Genomic DNA, 17063 nt, shown 5'->3' with positions numbered 1-17063 from the left:
TTCACAGTCTGTGTTTGATGTACCTGCTTTTTGAACTTTAATAACATAGAGTTTAAGTGAAAATGAATGCACAGAGGTCTTTCCATATATAGAATACAAGAGTAGAGGCTGCAGGAATTTATGAATCCTCTTTTCCTGATAGTGATCGTGCTGTGAAGGAGGCAGTTGGATTTAAATGACGAACGGGATTTAGAGGCATATCTATCGCTTTGACCAGAATATTCCAGGAAGGAAATATAGTTCACAGACACCCTTTCTTTTCTTCAGATGTCTTATGAAAGGTACTATTGTCAGTAGCTTCATACTGAAAACATTTTCACATTGGGTATTGGGCTGTATTTGATTTTACATATTTCTTATACATCGTGATTTGCAGTTTTATGAATCGTGGAACCTTTGCCATAATAAGTGTCTGAGATGCTACCTTTAAAAATAAACTCAAGGGGTGTCTGGGTGGCTCAGTCATTAAGCACCTGCCCTTGGCTCAGGTCATGATCCCAGGGTCCTGGGATCAAGCCCTGCATTGGGCTTGATCCTGCTCAGCAGGAGGCCTGCTTCTCCCTCGCCCACTCCCCCTACTTGTGTTCCCTCTCTCAATGTTTCTCTCTCTCTATGTCAAATAAATAAAATCTTCAAAAACAATAAATAAAAATAAAAAGAAACTAAAAATATATATTTTTTAAGATTTTATTTATTTATTTGAGAGAGAATGAGTGAGAGAGAGCATGAGAGAGGAGATCAGAGGGAGAAGCCGACTCCCCAAGGAGCTGGGAGCCCTATGCGGGACTTGATTCCAGAAGTCCAGGATCATGACCTGAGCCAAAGGCAGTTGTTGAACCAACTGAGCCACCCAGGCACCCCAGAAACGAAAAATATTTTATCTCCAAATCCTAATGAACAGTATTTGTCCTCCTTCTGTCCTTGTTAGCATATTTGAGATTAACTGTCATTTTCTTCTATGAAGATCTTTGTTTTCTTTTAAACATCTCGTCGAAGTGACGGGGTAGCAGTGACGGTGCTGCTCCTTCCTGCTAGCTGATACTCTGAAATGAGGGCTGTAGATGTGTCAGACATAAGTGTGCCCCTGCAACTAGTAGTTCTTCAGCAAGAAGCTCCAGGATATTTATTTTGGCCTTGTACTCTCAGTACTCTTTGATACAGTGACCGGACAGCTTGGGATCTTGAGTCGTAATTCCTGCAACTACTGTTTTTGACAAAGTGCTTTATATGGTTTATATGAGTCCAAGAAGTGAAAAAAAAGCTTATTGGTTGTCTCATCTAGCGTTTGGTCACTGGCTGATGTGGTTCCGTAGGTGTTTTGTTGGTAGAATTCGAAACGCTGTAATGTTTAGTGTTTTATGTTTAGCGAGAACCTAGGTGTGCTAGCTACTTTCTGTGCCAAACAGAAAACCAAACAAAACAAAAACAACTACAAAAAAGCCCCAGAGCTGTTGACTTCTAAGAGCTTACATTCTGAATACCTTTTAGGGATATCTACTCTTCAGGAGAACTTGAAAAAATCCTTAATTCATAGCTTTCTGAATTTGATTCCAAAGAATTGTCTTTGCTGTGTAATTCTAATCTTAACTTCCCTTTACCATTTTAATTTTCTCATGTCTGTCTAGCTCTGCTTGCCAGAATGGCCATAGACTGTGATAGTCTGTGGCCAAGCAAGGCCTCTCCCTTGTGGCTGTGTAATTGAACACTGCTCCAGTGACACAAAGTCTTTCTAGCTTTATTTGGCCAACTTGATACGTGTGGAATTCTCGGACTCTTGTTCTTTGCAGTGTTCAAAGTCACCGACTTTGTGTGAATGAAGCGTTCTCAGCCCCGTGGGGGTTTTGTCTGAGCTAAGTTAGAAATGAAAACAAGTTCTCTGCTCTGGCCATGGACACTTTGTCAAGCTTTCTTCTTCTGTTGCTGTCAGATTGCGCACTCACGGTTTTTTTCCCGTTGTCTATTCCTTTTTAGTCCATCGTCTCTTTCTACATTTCTTCCTTCCCTTGAATGCTTTGAGTTCAGATTTCCCACTCATCAGAAGTCACTTTTCCGGGTCCCCAGGCAGATGACATAGTTTCATGGAAAACACACAGACAGTCAGATAGCTCCTGGTTCAAATTTGTTCTCCCGCTAACTAACTAGTGTTAGACTTTGGGCAAGGTCCCTTGTGTCTCTGAGGCTCACTATCCATGTCTGTCCAATGAAGATAATACAAATATGGAGATAGGGTGTGAAAGAAACGATAAAGCATAGGTAAAAACTTGGGCTAGTTCTGGACACATAGTTTACCTTGGACACATAGCTACCTTTATACTTTTGGGTCCTGTTAATTTTCCTTTTATGCATTTGTTAGCGGCATTGGGCGTTATTTCGATATTCATATCTGTAGCCATTCTTTTCACATTTGCTTTCATCTACAAATGCAGATTAATTATTATCTTTTTATTTATCCATCCTCCCAGACATCAGTGAAGGTTCTAAGTAGTGCTCAATCAGTACCCATTCTAAAAATCGCGTCCTAACTTGATTCACTGCTGTTTATCCTACATAACATCTTTCAACTCTTTTCAGTCTTTGTTGGTGTGTTTTATTCATTATATTATGACACTAAGCCCCAATCAGAAATATAATTTAGAATGGAAATTTTAAGAAATTTGTATAAATGCTTTTGTAAAACCCAAAGACATTAAATGTATTTGCTCTATTTCCCCTTTTTTGTAATTTTTGTCCTAAACATAAACATTTTAAGCATGTTTTAAAATAAATAAAGCAGTCTCCATACTTACTCTTTATGAGCTCATTAAACTCTAAATGTTTATGGATTTTTTTCTTTTATTATTTGTTCCATTATTTTACTAGGGATTCAAGTTAGACTTACCAGGCAGTAGTCACCAGAAGCACATTTCTTACATTTTTGAAGATTGGTACCTCATTTGTCTTTTTCTAATCCTCTGGTACCTCCTCAGTTCTTCATGATTTTTCAAACATAATTGTGAGTGGTTCTGTAAGTTTTTGTTTTGATTTTTAAAGCCAGTTCCCTTAATAACAAGATGCATGTCTTTTAGACCTGCTGACTTGTATTTACTCCAAATTTCCAGATGTTGCCTTTCTCTTTTTGACTGTAACACAAGTCTACTTACTTTCCTTTTTTTTTTCTCCCCTGATTTCAGAGTATATTTCTGGTTGTCAATTACATTTAGACCTTCTCTATTAGCCATTTTTTGTTTATTTCCCACTTAGATTTATTCATTTGTGGTCCTTTTTGTTGCTTTTTTTTTTTTTTAAGATTTTATTTATTTATTTGACAGAGAAAAATCACAAGTAGATGGAGAGGCAGGCAGAGAGAGAAAGAGAGGGAAGCAGGCTCTCTGTTGAGCAGAGAGCCCGATGTGGGACTCGATCCCAGGACTCTGAGATCATGACCTGAGCCGAAGGCAGCGGCTTAACCCACTGAGCCACCCAGGCGCCCTGTTGCTTTTTTTTGATAGCATTAGTTCATTTTGCTTTTTAAACTAGATTTTACCTTTTATTTTCTAGGTGGCAAGGTGTGCCATACACAAATTGAGCTATTTCCAGCTCATTTGTTTCTAACACAGAATTCCAAACTTTGTAAAACTGCATTAGGACATTTTTATTCCTCGTATATATTCTCTGTCAAAGAGGTTTATTCTTGCCCCTTAATTATGGTATCTTTTATGATGCCTCACCTTTTTTCATATTCTGAGTTTTGTTCGGTTCTTCTCATTGCTGATACCTGCCAGCTTTCTCTAGGCAGAGAATCATTTTTCTGATTCAACATTTTTTTTTTCCTACTTTTAGTGGAGACAAGGGGTTCCTCATCTCAATGATTCTCAGTCAGTTCTTCCGTAGTGATAAAGGTTAGATGTGTAAAGGTTTCTTTTCTGCATATATTTCTAAATCGTAAGTTGCACTAATGATAATTTTACATCTTTGGTGCATGCTGCATGGCAGAATTCTGGCTTAGGCAGTAATTTGGCAGTTTAAAATCTATCTGAACACCCAGTAGTTAAAATCCTGTGTCACCTAGACAGAGGCAATGGTTCTAAGTTCAGAAGAACTTTATTTCCTCAGTGCATATTCAGTCAGTTCCTGTGCTGATAGGCACAAGATCAGTACCACAGAATGGCTTGCACTTGGAGTGTTTTGCTCTTGTTTTTGGCAGTCCTGATGTACTTCCAAATCTGACCCCCCCCCTTTTTTTTTCTTTGCTTTTAATCCCCAGGTATGTCTTTCTTGGCACTCATAAGCATTTATATATCCTTTCTTTTTTCTTTGCTATCCTTTTTCTCAGTGTTTTCTCTCATCTGTGTCTATAATTCAGGTCACATTTCTTTTTTTTTTTTCCTAAAATCTCTAATTTAGTTTATTAGGCCATTTAGTTTTAAAAACATAACAAATATAATTCAAAGTTGGCCCTTCTTGATTTGCATAAAGAATGCAGGCTGTCCATAAAATTCCACCATGCTGGAAGTAGTAAACAGTAGGAGGACACATATTTAATCTCCAGTTCATTTCATTAACAGATGTTGGTAAGGATTTAACTAATGGTCTATGACAGTAGTGCTTTGTAGTACATATGTAGCCACACATCTCTGTAGTACAGCCAATATTATGCTGATACAGAAAATCCTCTGTAATCTCAAATTTATTGAAAAGCTGAGATTGGCAAAATACTTCTGACTTTCTAGTCTGATATTTTTTGGCAGCCTCCCCAAAGACACAGGAGACCTGGATGGATTTTAGAGAGGCATTTGAGATACATAGACACTGGTAGTTACAACTTTCCATACCTCCCTCTTAGCCTTTTTAGTAGTTTAGTTTGAGGCAAATAGGTGAAGAGGTAAAAGGTGTTTCTAGCCATCTTTTTTCCGCTAGGCATAGCATTGACCTTTTTCTTTGCAACCTCGTGATATTTGTGGCAATAAAAGAGTAAAGCCATCAGCCAATGGGAGTTCACAGCTAGAGCACTCACCTAACAAACACCATTACCCTTCAACCACTTCCATTTTCAAACCTCCTGAAGGCCCCAGCTTGTAGGACCTCCTGAATTTCCCCGTGCCTCACCCGGACAGCTCACGTGCATACACAAGTGCTGGAGTTAGAACCGTGGGCCGTGCATAATGAAGGAGTGTTTGTGAACCTGTGTTGGAGACAGCTCTTTGAAAGTGACTTGGGAGAGAAGACTGAGAACTTTGGGGGGTGTCAGTTCAGTGTTTCTAGGAGCAGGTTTAGATGAGTAGAAGAAGGTGGCAACATCATTGTAATCTCAGTCACTGGAAGCCAGGAATATTGTTCCACCTCAGAGCAATTCCACAAGATGAAAATTAGGTCCTAAAAAAGAGAGAAAGAAAAAAAAAGATAAAAAGTTCAACAAGTAAAATACAATTACAAAACTAGTCATAAAAAAAAGACAAGAAAATGAACAACAAAAACAAAAGAAAGACAAAAAGCAAAAAAATGAAAAACAAATTGGAGGTGCCAGTTAGATGTTTTTCAATAGTGGTTTGATCCATGTTCTTATAAATATGATGATGCATTTCTTTTTTTTTTTTTTTTTTTTTTACATTTTTTAGAGATTTATTTATTTTATTTTAGAGAACGAGAGCATGAGCACCAGTGGAAGGGGGAAGAGAATCTCAAGAGGTTCCACGTTGATTGTGGAGCCTAACGGGGCTTAATCTCAAAACCCTAAGATCATGACCCGTGCCAAAACCAAAAGTCAGTCGCCTCACTGACTGTGTCACCCAGGCTCCCCAACCATGTATTTCTTAAAATAGCTAATAACTACTTCCTAAAATATTTTTATTACTAACCTTTAATATAGATTTTAGCTTACCAACATTTTAAAATCAGTTTTTCTATTCTAAAATGCCTAATTTGTATTTTTATTATACATTTAAATGAGTGCTTACTTCATATTCTCTCTTACATAATTTCAGAGGACTTTAAGGTACTTGTAAATAGTATGAGTGATGAGGCAACTTGACCTTGGATAAGGCACTTGACTGCCAGTAGTTTTCTGATCAGAGTCGTGTCATCACATGTGAAATAAAGTATTTTTAACCAACGATAAGTCGTGTGTGAAATGAGAAAAGTCCTTAAAGCATCCGGTTAATATTTTGGCTTTACTGAATTGTCACTAAATAAGTGTTCACACTTTAAAATCTTTTCGAAAAGATCATATTACTTACATGATTCCCTTCCTAAATCTTTGAAGTTGCCCTTTGATTCCCCTCTCATCCCAACATGTGCTGTTTAATGCATACCCAGAGACTGGAAAGTTAAATTTTCCCCCCAAATCCTCTGCAAAGTGTAGTTCTAACCATGATTAATCTGCATTTCAGCACATTCATTCATTTATTTATTTCTTCATCAAATATTTATTGATCTCTTACCCCACGCCAAGTACTGTTCTGCGTGCTGAAGATATCATAGGAAAAGCTAAACAAGTGAAAGTCCCAGCCTTTACGTGTTGCTATATTCTGCTGATTTCATGGTTTTTCGCGCTAAAGGTATCTGTCTCATCATGGAGTCTCCTATCAGGAAATCTGTCTTTTATAACTCCCATGCTAGCTTTGAAGGTTGGTTTGTATTGGTCTCCTGTGTGTCAAAGGTAAAAGCATTCATGATGTGTATAGGTGTGTCTTTTAGTTTTTCTTGGGCTACTGTAACCAAGTACCACAGAAACTTATTCCTCACAGTTCTGGAGGCTGGGAAGTGCCAAGATCAAGGTGCCAGCAAGGCAGGTTTCATTCTGAGGTCTCTGTTTGTGGTTTGTAGACAACTACCATCTTGCTCTGTGCTCACATGACCTCTTTGTACATGGTTGGGCAGAGAAAGAGAGTGTACAAACTCTCTGATACCTCTTCTTTTAAGGGCATTAATTGCATCAGGCAAGAGTCTCACCCTGATTACCTCCTTTAATCCTGATTACCTCCCCCAAAGCCCCGTGTCCAAATACCATCAAATTTGGAGGTTAGGGCTTCAACATACAAATTTGTGGAGGGACATAAACCTTCAGTCTGTAACAGTGAGCATTGCTGAGAAGGTTGAAAGCTTTTCCATAGAGAGTGTATGCAGAGAGAAAAATAAACGTAGTTCCTGACAGTAGGACTGCTTTTCTCTCATCATGTTCTAGGAATTTAAGAAGACAATTTGCATGTACATTTCCTGAGTTATTGCTTCTTCTTCTTATTGGGAGATGTATTTGTCTTATCACTTTATCTTTTTCAATAATAGTGTGTTCACAAGCTTCATACCATCTGACTTCCTCTGTTACCTTTATATTTCTTTGCTCACGTAATATCAGAATTACTTGAAACTTTCATTCCAGATGACCTTTGTGATGGGCATTCGGAAGATTGAATGAACATGGCCCATTTGGCTGCCACCTTGGAGTGCCCAGGCGGTTGTCCTTGGTCATGTTTCTTGAAGTCCGGCGGCTACAGCGTTTCTTTTGGTCACATCTCTTTTCTGTGTCACTGATGACTCTTACCTCAGTTTCCACCCCCCAACCCCACGCCCGAGTTCTAAAACATCTCATGGCCCCATTTTCACTTGTGACATAATTGATTGTTCCTTGGCTTTCGACTTATGTCTCATTTCTCCTAACCCACACTTCTCCACTGCTGAAAAGAATATAGTTATTTACTGAAATAAATGCTCGTTTAATCTTATGTGGCAGTTATTTTCAGATTTCTTCTATATGTTTGAAAATGTCAGATGTACTGTAAAACCAGGATTAGGATTAAGAACTGGGTTAGAAAGTCACGTGGACATCTTTCTTGTTTTTCTCCTAGTTTTCCTCTCAACCCATAGTATTTTTCTTCTATTCTGTTTTCTTTTCTTGCCTTTGAGTCTACTAGCTTTCATTTATTTCCCAGGGTTTAAAGCTAAGAGAGTAATTACAGAAAATGGGCTTTGGATTTGAGTTTATCCATATTAGGGAAGATAATAATGTTGAGGGACTGAATAAAGAGAAATGAAGAAATGATGATGAAAACATTTTGTTTCTGTTTTTCCTTCTCCTTAGCGTTCCCGTCCACTGTCTGCCAGTGATGCGGAAATGAAAAACCTTGTGGGCTCAGCCCGAGAGAAGGTGCCGGGGAAGTTAGGTGGTTCTGTGCTTGGTCTGTCAATGGAGGAGGTAAAGATAACTCCATTCCAGGCCTTTGTGGGCTAATATAGGGTTCAGTGAAATTTACTGAGTGATTTATAACATTGATGACCAATTCGTATCTTACATTGAACATTGAACAAAGATTCAAGATGGGAGAAACTTGTTCTTAGAAAACAGAATCTTAGATGGAATTAACTTCTCCCTTCATGCTTCTTTCATATTTGTGGGTCGTAACTCTCTTCCTCTGCCCTGTAAACACATGGATTGCAGTTTTCAAAATGAGTGCTTACCCAATTTTCTCTTTCTCTGTATAGATCAAAGTTTTACGGAGAGTGAAGGAAGAAAATGATCGGAGAGGTGGATTTATTCGCATATTCCCTACTTCGGAGACATGGGAAATATATGGGTGAGGTGACTACCTTTTTTTTTTGATCTGTGCCTCAGGTCCACAGAATTGGGTTAATTATGACACAGGTGTTGGCAATGCTTTCCATGTGTGTCTTTCTCACTTTGTGTATTTTCCCAACTCAATACCTAGAGCATTAACAGAAATTTAACCTACCTGTGCATTATTCCTTTTTAAAAAATCCCCTGCCTCCTTTGTAATAGCCCCTTAACCCCAGGTTAGACACTTTTAAAAATTTTAATGGTCATCATTACCTTTGAAGTAAAGTAAGTTACAGTAATATTTTACATTTTACCAAGAGTGTATGAGAGTTCTAGTTGCTCCTCCTCTTTGTCAGCAGTTGTCAGGCTTTTTAGTTTTGGGCATTCTGGTGGGCATTTATCTCTAAATAATGGTATTGAGACTTCATCTGCTATTGGCCATTTGTGTATCTTCTTTTTTTCCATTTTGAATTTAGGGTTTTAATTTTTTTTGTTTGTGTTATAAAGGACTCTTGATACAGATCCCTTCTCAGACAGTCACATTGAGAATATTAATATTTTCTCCAAGTCTGTGGCTAGCTTTTTCATTTTTTTTAAAGATTTTATTTATTTATTTGAGAGAGTGCACAAGTCTCTCAAAGGAAAGGCAGAAGGAAAAGAAGAGGGAGAAGCAGACTTCCTGCTGAGTGCAGAGCCCTATGTAGGGTAGGGCTCAATCTTAGCACCCCAAGGTCATGACGTGAGCCAAAGTCAGATGCTTAACCAACTGAGCCACCTAGATGCCCCAAGTTTCTTCATTTCTATAATGGTGATTTTCAAAGAACAGGAGTTTTTAAGTTTCAGTGAAGTCCAATTGATCACAAATTTTTTTTTTAATTTTTTATTTTTTATAAACATATATTTTTATCCCCAGGGGTACAGGTCTGTGAATCACCAGGTTTACACACTTCACAGCACTCACCAAAGCACATATCCTCCCCAATGTCCATAATCCCACCCCCTTCTCCCAAACCCCCTCCCCCCAGCAACCCTCAGTTTGTTTTGTGAGATTAAGAGTCACTTATGGTTTGTCTCCCTCCCAATCCCATCTTGTTTCATTTATTCTTATCCTACCCACTTAAGCCCCCATGTTGCATCACCACTTCCTCATATCAGGGAGATCATATGATAGTTGTCTTTCTCTGCTTGACTTATTTCACTAAGCATGATACGCTCTAGTTCCATCCATGTTGTCGCAAATGGCAAGATTTCATTTCTTTTGATGGCTGCATAGTATTCCATTGTGTATATATATACCACATCTTCTTTATGCATTCATCTGTTGATGGACATCTATGTTCTTTCCATAGTTTGGCTATTGTGGACATTGCTGCTATAAACATTCGGGTGCATGTGCCCCTTTGGATCACTACATTTGTACCTTTAGGGTAAATACCCAATAGTGCAATTGCTGGGTCATAGGGCTGATCACAAATTTTTAAAAGATGCATTTTGTGTTTCTTGTCTAAGAAATTTTTGACAACCCCAACATCATAAAGGTTTTTCTCTTAATGTTTTCAACTTTGACTTCTTATATTTTGGTCTGGGACAGTATTCACTTAATTTTTGTGTATGGTGTACGGTAAGGATTGAGGTTCATTTCTCTTCATATGATGTAATACATTTATTTCAGCACCATTTGTTGAAATTATTCTATTTAATTACCTTGGCATCTTTGTTGAAAATTAGTTCAAACATATGTGTGGGTCAGTTTCTGGACTTTATTCAATACTAATTAATCTGTCTCAATTACTATAACTTTATATTAAGTCTTAAAATCAGATAGTGTAAGTCTTCCAACTTCTTTTTAAGTATTTTGACTAAAAATAAATAAATAAAGTATTTTGACTATTGTGTCCTTTATATTTCCCAGGGCATTTTAGAATTCCCTCATCAATTTCTACACAAAAGCCTGCTGGCTTTTGATTGGGATTGCATTGAGTGTATAGATTAATTTTGGGGCAGTGGGCATTTTAACAATATTGAATTTTCCAATCCATGAACATGATAAATTTCTCCGTTTATTTAGGTCATCTTTTTTTTTTTTTTTTTTTTTTTACTTTTTAAGTTTTTATTTCAATTCCAGTTAGTTAGCATACAGTGTGATATTGGTTTCAGGTTTACAGTGTAGTGATTCAACAGTTCCATACACCATCCAGTGTTCATCATGACAAGTGCACTTATTTATATCTTTTCTTTTTCTTAGCAATGTTTTATAGTTTTCCGTGTAAAGGTCTTGAATTTTTTTTTTAATTTGTCACTTAGTATTTCATGCTTTTGAACAGTATTAAAAACATTATTTTTTAAATAGCTTTATTGAGTTATAAACTTTATATATTTAAAGAGTATAATATGTTACATTCATTTTAACATAGGTATATATACCTGTGAAACTACCACTAAAATCAACATAATGAACTTACCCGTAACCTCCAAAAGTCTTCTTGTGCCTCTTTGTAATTCCTCTCACCTGCCCCTCCTGGCCCTTCACTGCCTATCCTGGTCCCCAGGCAGCGATGATCTGCTTTCTGTCAAAGATTAATCTGCATTTCCTAGAATTTAATTTAATAGAATTCTACCGATTGTTCTCTTATTTGTTGGGTCTTTCTTTTTACTTTATTATTATTAAAATTATTTTTAGATTCATACATGTTGTATCATGTATCAGTGGTTTAATTCCTCTTTATTGTTGAGTAGTATTCTATTACACGTATATGCCAGAATTTGCTTATTGTTCATCTTTTGATGGGCAATTTGGTTGTTTCCATGTTTTTATTACAAATGAAGCTTCTTTGAATGTTTATATACAAATTTTTATATGACATGTACTTTCACTTCTCTTGGGTAGATACCTATTTGTGGAATGACTGGATCATATTATTGTATATGTTTAAATTTTTAAGAAATGGCCACATAGTTTTCAAGAGTGGTTGTACCATTTTATATTCCCATAATAAGTGTATGAGCGTTCTAGTTCTTCCACATTCTTACCAACAGTTGGTATGGTTGATTTAATTTTAACTCCTTAGGAGGTGTGTAGTGATAGCACATAGGTTTAATAGCATTTCTGTAATGACTAATGTTGAGTGTCTTTTCATGTGCTTATTTGCTGTTTGTATGTCTCTGTCAATCAAATATTTTACCCATTTTTAAGTGAGGTTATTTGTTTTCTTATAACTAAGTTGTGAGAACTCTTTATATATTCTGGATATTCCTTTATTCCTAGCACTTGAAAAATGTTCCATTATCTTTTGGCTTGCATTTTTCTGGCAAGAAGCATGTGGTAATTCTTATTTTACTTTATTTTATTTTATTTTTTTCTGTGCAGAATGTGCCTTTTTTTTCTCCTCAGCCTGCTTTTAAGTTTATTTCTTTATGACCCATTTTCAACTCATTTGATTACGATATATATGCCTTGGTGTCATTTTCTTCATGTTTCTTCTACTTGGATTTGTTGAGCTTCTTGGTCCGTGGAGTTATCATTTTCATCAAATTTGGAAAATTTTTAGCCATTATATCTTCGAATATATATATATATATATTTTCTGTTTTCTTGTGCTCTCCTTTTGGGACTCAGATTTCATGATTGGCTGATTCTGATTTCAGTTGGCTGATACTACACTACAAGTCTAGCCTTGCTCATTTTTTTAAGATTCTTTTTCTTTACTTTGGATGGTTTTCTGTTTCTCTGTTTCTAAATTCATTCATCTTTTTGTCTGCAACCTCAAATCTTCTATTAATTCCGTCCAATGAAATGTTCATTTCAGTTACTTTATTTTTCAACTTTAGAATCCACTGTTTCTCTTTATATCTTCTTTTTGTTTTTTCCCATTATTTTCATGATTTTTTAGATTTTGTGCATATATTATAATATTTATGGTAGCTGTTTTTAAATCTTTGTTACTCTCTGTCATTTCTAAATCTGTTTCTATTGACTGATTTTCCTCATGTTCCCATTTTTTCTTTACATGTACAATATGTTTAAAAGTTGGATGTTGGACATTATAAATGTATTGTTGAATTGGTTTTATTGCCTTCTTTAAATACTTCTGAAGGTTTTTTGGCCTGATAGTTAAGTTACTTAAAGATCAGTTTAATCTTTTCCAGGCTCATTTAAAAACATTTTTTAAAAAAATTTTGGTATAATTAACATACAGTGTAATATAGTTTCAGGTGTATAATGTAGTGATTCAGCAATTCTCTACATTACTCAGTTCATTTAAAACCATTTCTGTGGTTTGTTTAGGGTAGCTTTGTGTTTAGATCTAGGAAAGTTTTACTATTAAAGACTCTTTGGAGATGTCTGTTAAATGAGCCCATTTAACCCAATTCAATGAAATTTCTTCATTCTGGCTGATAGGAACCAATCTGTGTAGCTCTGGATGAATTCTGGAAAGTACTCAGCTTATACTCGCTTTAATATTCTTTACCTTGTCACTTGCTCGTTGCCCAGCCTGTGGACAAAATTACCCTATGACTAAGCAGATTTGTGTTCACCCAAAGACTCAGAGTCCCTTGTGATGCTTTTTCTTTTATAACTATAAGGTTGAGAATCGATTTATAGTTAACATATTTCTCTTCCTCTGGTGATTGGCTTTTAATCTAATTGGGGTATTAGTGGTTCTAAGTATAGAGCTAGAACTTAGAAGAATAAAAGGTAGAATAAAAGGTACCCATTTTGTGTTTGTTTTGTTTTGAAAACCCAGCTGTTCATAGAGAAATCTTCCTTTCATCTTACAAAATATTCTATCAATGTAATTATACCTTAGAAAGACCTAGGAGCACAACAGAAAGATACTGCTTGTGTTTTCTTTTGATATGTTTTTGAAGAATTTAAATATTTACAGTTCCTAGAAAACATTTTTTAATTAATGAAAGTGGAAACCTCTACTCTTGAGTATTTCAAGAGGTAGGACCTTAACTTGCATGCCTTTTCTAAGGAACCAATTACAGGTAGTGTTGTGGTCTCTTAACAGAGTCAGTATAATCAAACAGAGTTTGATTATACTGGTTTGATTCTGAACCAGTGGACCAAGGACAAAGACTAAGAGAGATGGAGACCAAAATAATCTCCTTCTTTACTTATAAAGTCTAGGCTGGGAGATTTGATTATTATCTGTCTACAAGCAATCACACTTTTTGTGTTCAGCAAAAAGTTGAACTTCTGATATGGGCAGATTTGCATGCCCATTTGTAGGCAAGGTTAGACTGAGCTGTATGGGAGAAGCACCTGACCTTATAGGACCAGTAGAGGATATGTACCTCCTAAGGGGAAATTATCTCCCAAGAGAAAAATGGGACTTGCTCATTGATGCATTTTTGTTTATTCTTCTTAAATTACCAGTCTGGTTAAGTCACTCCACCTCTCCTGGGTCTCTGAAGAAAGTGGCAGAGTTGGGCCAAGAATATTAAACTAATTGAACTGCTGTCATGTAGGGTGGGGACGATGTATTTATCTACTAACAAATATGCCTTTTTACTAATGTATATTCATTGAGTATCCACCAGGTATCTAGCACTGTGCTTGCTGCTTTGGAGTATAAAACCAATATTAGATGGCACCCCTGCCCTTTGAGAGTTAACAGTGGGATTAAGGAGAAGTTATTTATTCATATAATAAAAAAGAGTTCATTTGTATGGATTTTCATCATTATAATGTATTTCATGCATATCATTATTCCAATTTAATGATACAGAAAGTAAGGCTCCATAAGGTCACGTGACTGTTCCATGATCACACAGGGGACTTGATTCAGGTATTCTGACTCTGGATCTGACTTTTTTCCCGCTATATCATGCTGCTTTCTTTTTTTTTTTTTTTTTTTTAAGATTTTATTTATTTATTTGACAGAGAGAAATTACAAGCACACTGAGAGGCAGGCAGAGAGAGAGAGAGAGAGAAGGAAGCAGGCTCCCTGCTGAGCAGAGAGCCCGATGCGGAACTCGATCCCAGGACCCTGAGATCATGACCTGAGCCAAAGGCAGCAGCTTAACCCACTGAGCCACCCAGGCGCCCCTCATGCTGCTTTCTGAGAAGAAAACATTTCCTCTATGAGACAGTGTATATGACAGGTCCCTCCTTGGGCATATGGGAAAAGCTAAGGTAGTTCAGACAAGGTCACTTCTCTAGTCTCAGAGCAGTCCTGTCAGGGAGGCTTTGTGCAGCAGACTGGACGTGAGGTGCTTTTTGAAGGGTAGATTGTAGATTATTGCAGAGGGTTTGAGGAGGTGTCTAGACCAAGGCGAAAGGATCACTGGGAAGTGTGGTGCGAGAGGAGTTTAAGGGAGCTTGTCTGGCTGTACGGCAGGATCAATGTTGAGGAAATGTCTGGAGAAAGCATGAAGATACTGGTTGTGTAGCTTATCCAACTTTTGAAAGCTTGGAAGACAAAAGAGTATGCCACCTACAGTAAGCGACAAGGAGCCACTGGAAAGTTCTTGAGAAATAATGATTGAAACCATGTTCTGTCACACTTTCACACCCTTTATGCATCTCCCTATTCCCAGCTTCATTTGCCCTCTCTCTTATATATGATTTTTGGCGGTGGCTTTGTTTTTGCCTTACAGTTTTATTTTCTGAATGTAGGATGTCACTTTTTATTAATCCAAGAAATCCCATCATTTTTTCTTTTTACTTTCTAAATCAGCTCCTCCATTTATCCTTTTCATCTTATTGTATCTTCTGCTCCTCTGGTATTTTATAATTTTAATTTAAGCAACTTTCTCTTCCTTTACCACTGTAGAGATCCGTACATTTATTTAGAAACCGTATATAAGTAACCTATCCCTTCTGTGCTTGATTCATGGCTTTATTTCCATGTTTCTTTCCTTCAGTCAAACTTAAGAAATAGCCAGTTTCGTTCTTTGTCTTTCAGGTCCTACCTGGAACACAAGACCTCCATGAACTATATGCTGGCAACGCGTCTCTTCCAGGACAGGTGGGGATTTGCTGATCTTGTAAATTTGCTAATCTTTTAAGATCATTAGATCATGTGATGAGAAGGCACATAGAAAAGAAGGAAAGATGCTTTATTTAAAAAAAAGGCTTTCGTAAAATCTCTGCTACAAAGGGCCTTAGAGAAAACACAGTATCATACCTATTGTTCCAGAATTCATTAACTCTTATCACCATATACTGTTTATAGAGGCCACAAATTAAACCATAACTATCTTTAAACAATCTTAACAAATGCCCTAAACTTTATTCTTCTTAAAGGAAGACCTGTACTCTGTGTCTTTTTACATTAGACACACGTCACGTTAGACACAATTTTTTTTTTATTTATTTATTTGACACAGAGAGATCACAAGTAGGCAGAGAGAGAGAGGAGGAAGCAGGCTCCCTGCTGAGCAGAGAGCCCAATGTAGGGCTTGATCCCAGGACCCCGGGATCATGACCTGAGCCGAAGGCAGAGGCTTTACCCACTGAGCCACCCAGGCGCCCCTAGACACAATTTTTTTTTTTAAAGATTTTATTTATTTATTTTACAGACAGAGATCATAAGTAGGCAGAGAGGCAGGCAGAGAGAGAGGAGGAAGCAGGCTCCCTGCGGAGCATAGAGCCCGATGTGGGGCTCAATCCCAGGATCCCAGGATCATGACCTGAGCTGAAGGCAGAGGCTTTAACCCACTGAGCAACCCAGGCACCCCCCTCAGACACAATTTTAACAGACATGATCATGTGTTTTTCTAGACCAGAAGAGATTAGAATAATCAGATTAAGAAAGGTAGAGCAGGCAGTAATTCACAAAATAAATACACCAGGAGTTGTAAAAAATGACAACTTATAATTTCAATACAAGGGATATTAGGGTAGAATGATGAAAAATGGAAATTGGAATTCAAATAGCACAACAATCAGGCACTCCTTAGTCCCACATACTTTTATTATCCCTAAGACATAATTGTCTTGCAGTACAGTTTAGTAATTGACTATCAAAACAAGAAACCTCAGTTATTTAGAGAAATTTACATTATATTCAGGGTGTATGTACTTTTTCGCAGGATGCTTAAAACAGATACCCAGATTTCAGTCATTTCTTACAATTTCATGATGTATTATCAGGAAATATGTGCACTTTGCCATTTCTCCCCTTAAATTTGTGGTTATTACGATTGATGGGATAATTATACTGCTTAGCTTCTAATGAAAGAGACCTTCAGATTCACTTAGAAGACTAGAAACTCCGTTCTCTCTAACGTTTCTCTCTCCTCCCCCACTATCGTAGAAACTTTTATAAGGCTCCTTTATATTTAAGGGTTCAGGTGTTTTACCAAGGTATGTTTTATCTAGTGTAGTACTTTTCATTAGTTTGGTTTTGCAGCGGGTGAGTCTCTTGAGTCTGAAGATTTAAGTCTTCCATCTGTGGAAATACTCCCCTTGACCTCTCTTTTTCCTCTACTTGAGAACTTCTGTTAGATGAATTTTGAATCTTTTGCTATATGTTCCATGTTTTGTTTTGTTTTTACTTTTTTCTCATTCTTTTGATCTCATTGT

General features: G+C 36.9%; 1 protein-coding gene across 21 annotated transcripts in view; it reads left to right on the top strand.

The window, feature by feature from the left end:
- TTLL5 (tubulin tyrosine ligase like 5) overlaps nt 1-17063 on the top strand; it is a 282938-nt gene that overhangs the window by 69648 nt on the left and 196227 nt on the right. For all 21 annotated transcript variants that reach the window (XR_009355825.1, XR_009355827.1, XR_009355826.1 and 18 more), the window contains 3 exons: nt 8054-8167; nt 8455-8546; nt 15442-15504. Coding sequence is in view for 18 of the 21 variants with exons in the window: in XM_059182754.1 (XP_059038737.1) it covers nt 8054-8167; nt 8455-8546; nt 15442-15504 (269 nt within the window). In the remaining 3 variants the exon portion in view is untranslated. The remainder of the gene's footprint in view (nt 1-8053; nt 8168-8454; nt 8547-15441; nt 15505-17063) is intronic.

This window comes from Mustela lutreola, chromosome 7 (assembly GCF_030435805.1).
Source record: "Mustela lutreola isolate mMusLut2 chromosome 7, mMusLut2.pri, whole genome shotgun sequence".
NCBI classification, from domain to species: domain Eukaryota; kingdom Metazoa; phylum Chordata; class Mammalia; order Carnivora; family Mustelidae; genus Mustela; species Mustela lutreola.
Note: the sequence above shows the minus strand (reverse complement) of the source record. Positions and strands in the feature narration are given on the sequence as shown.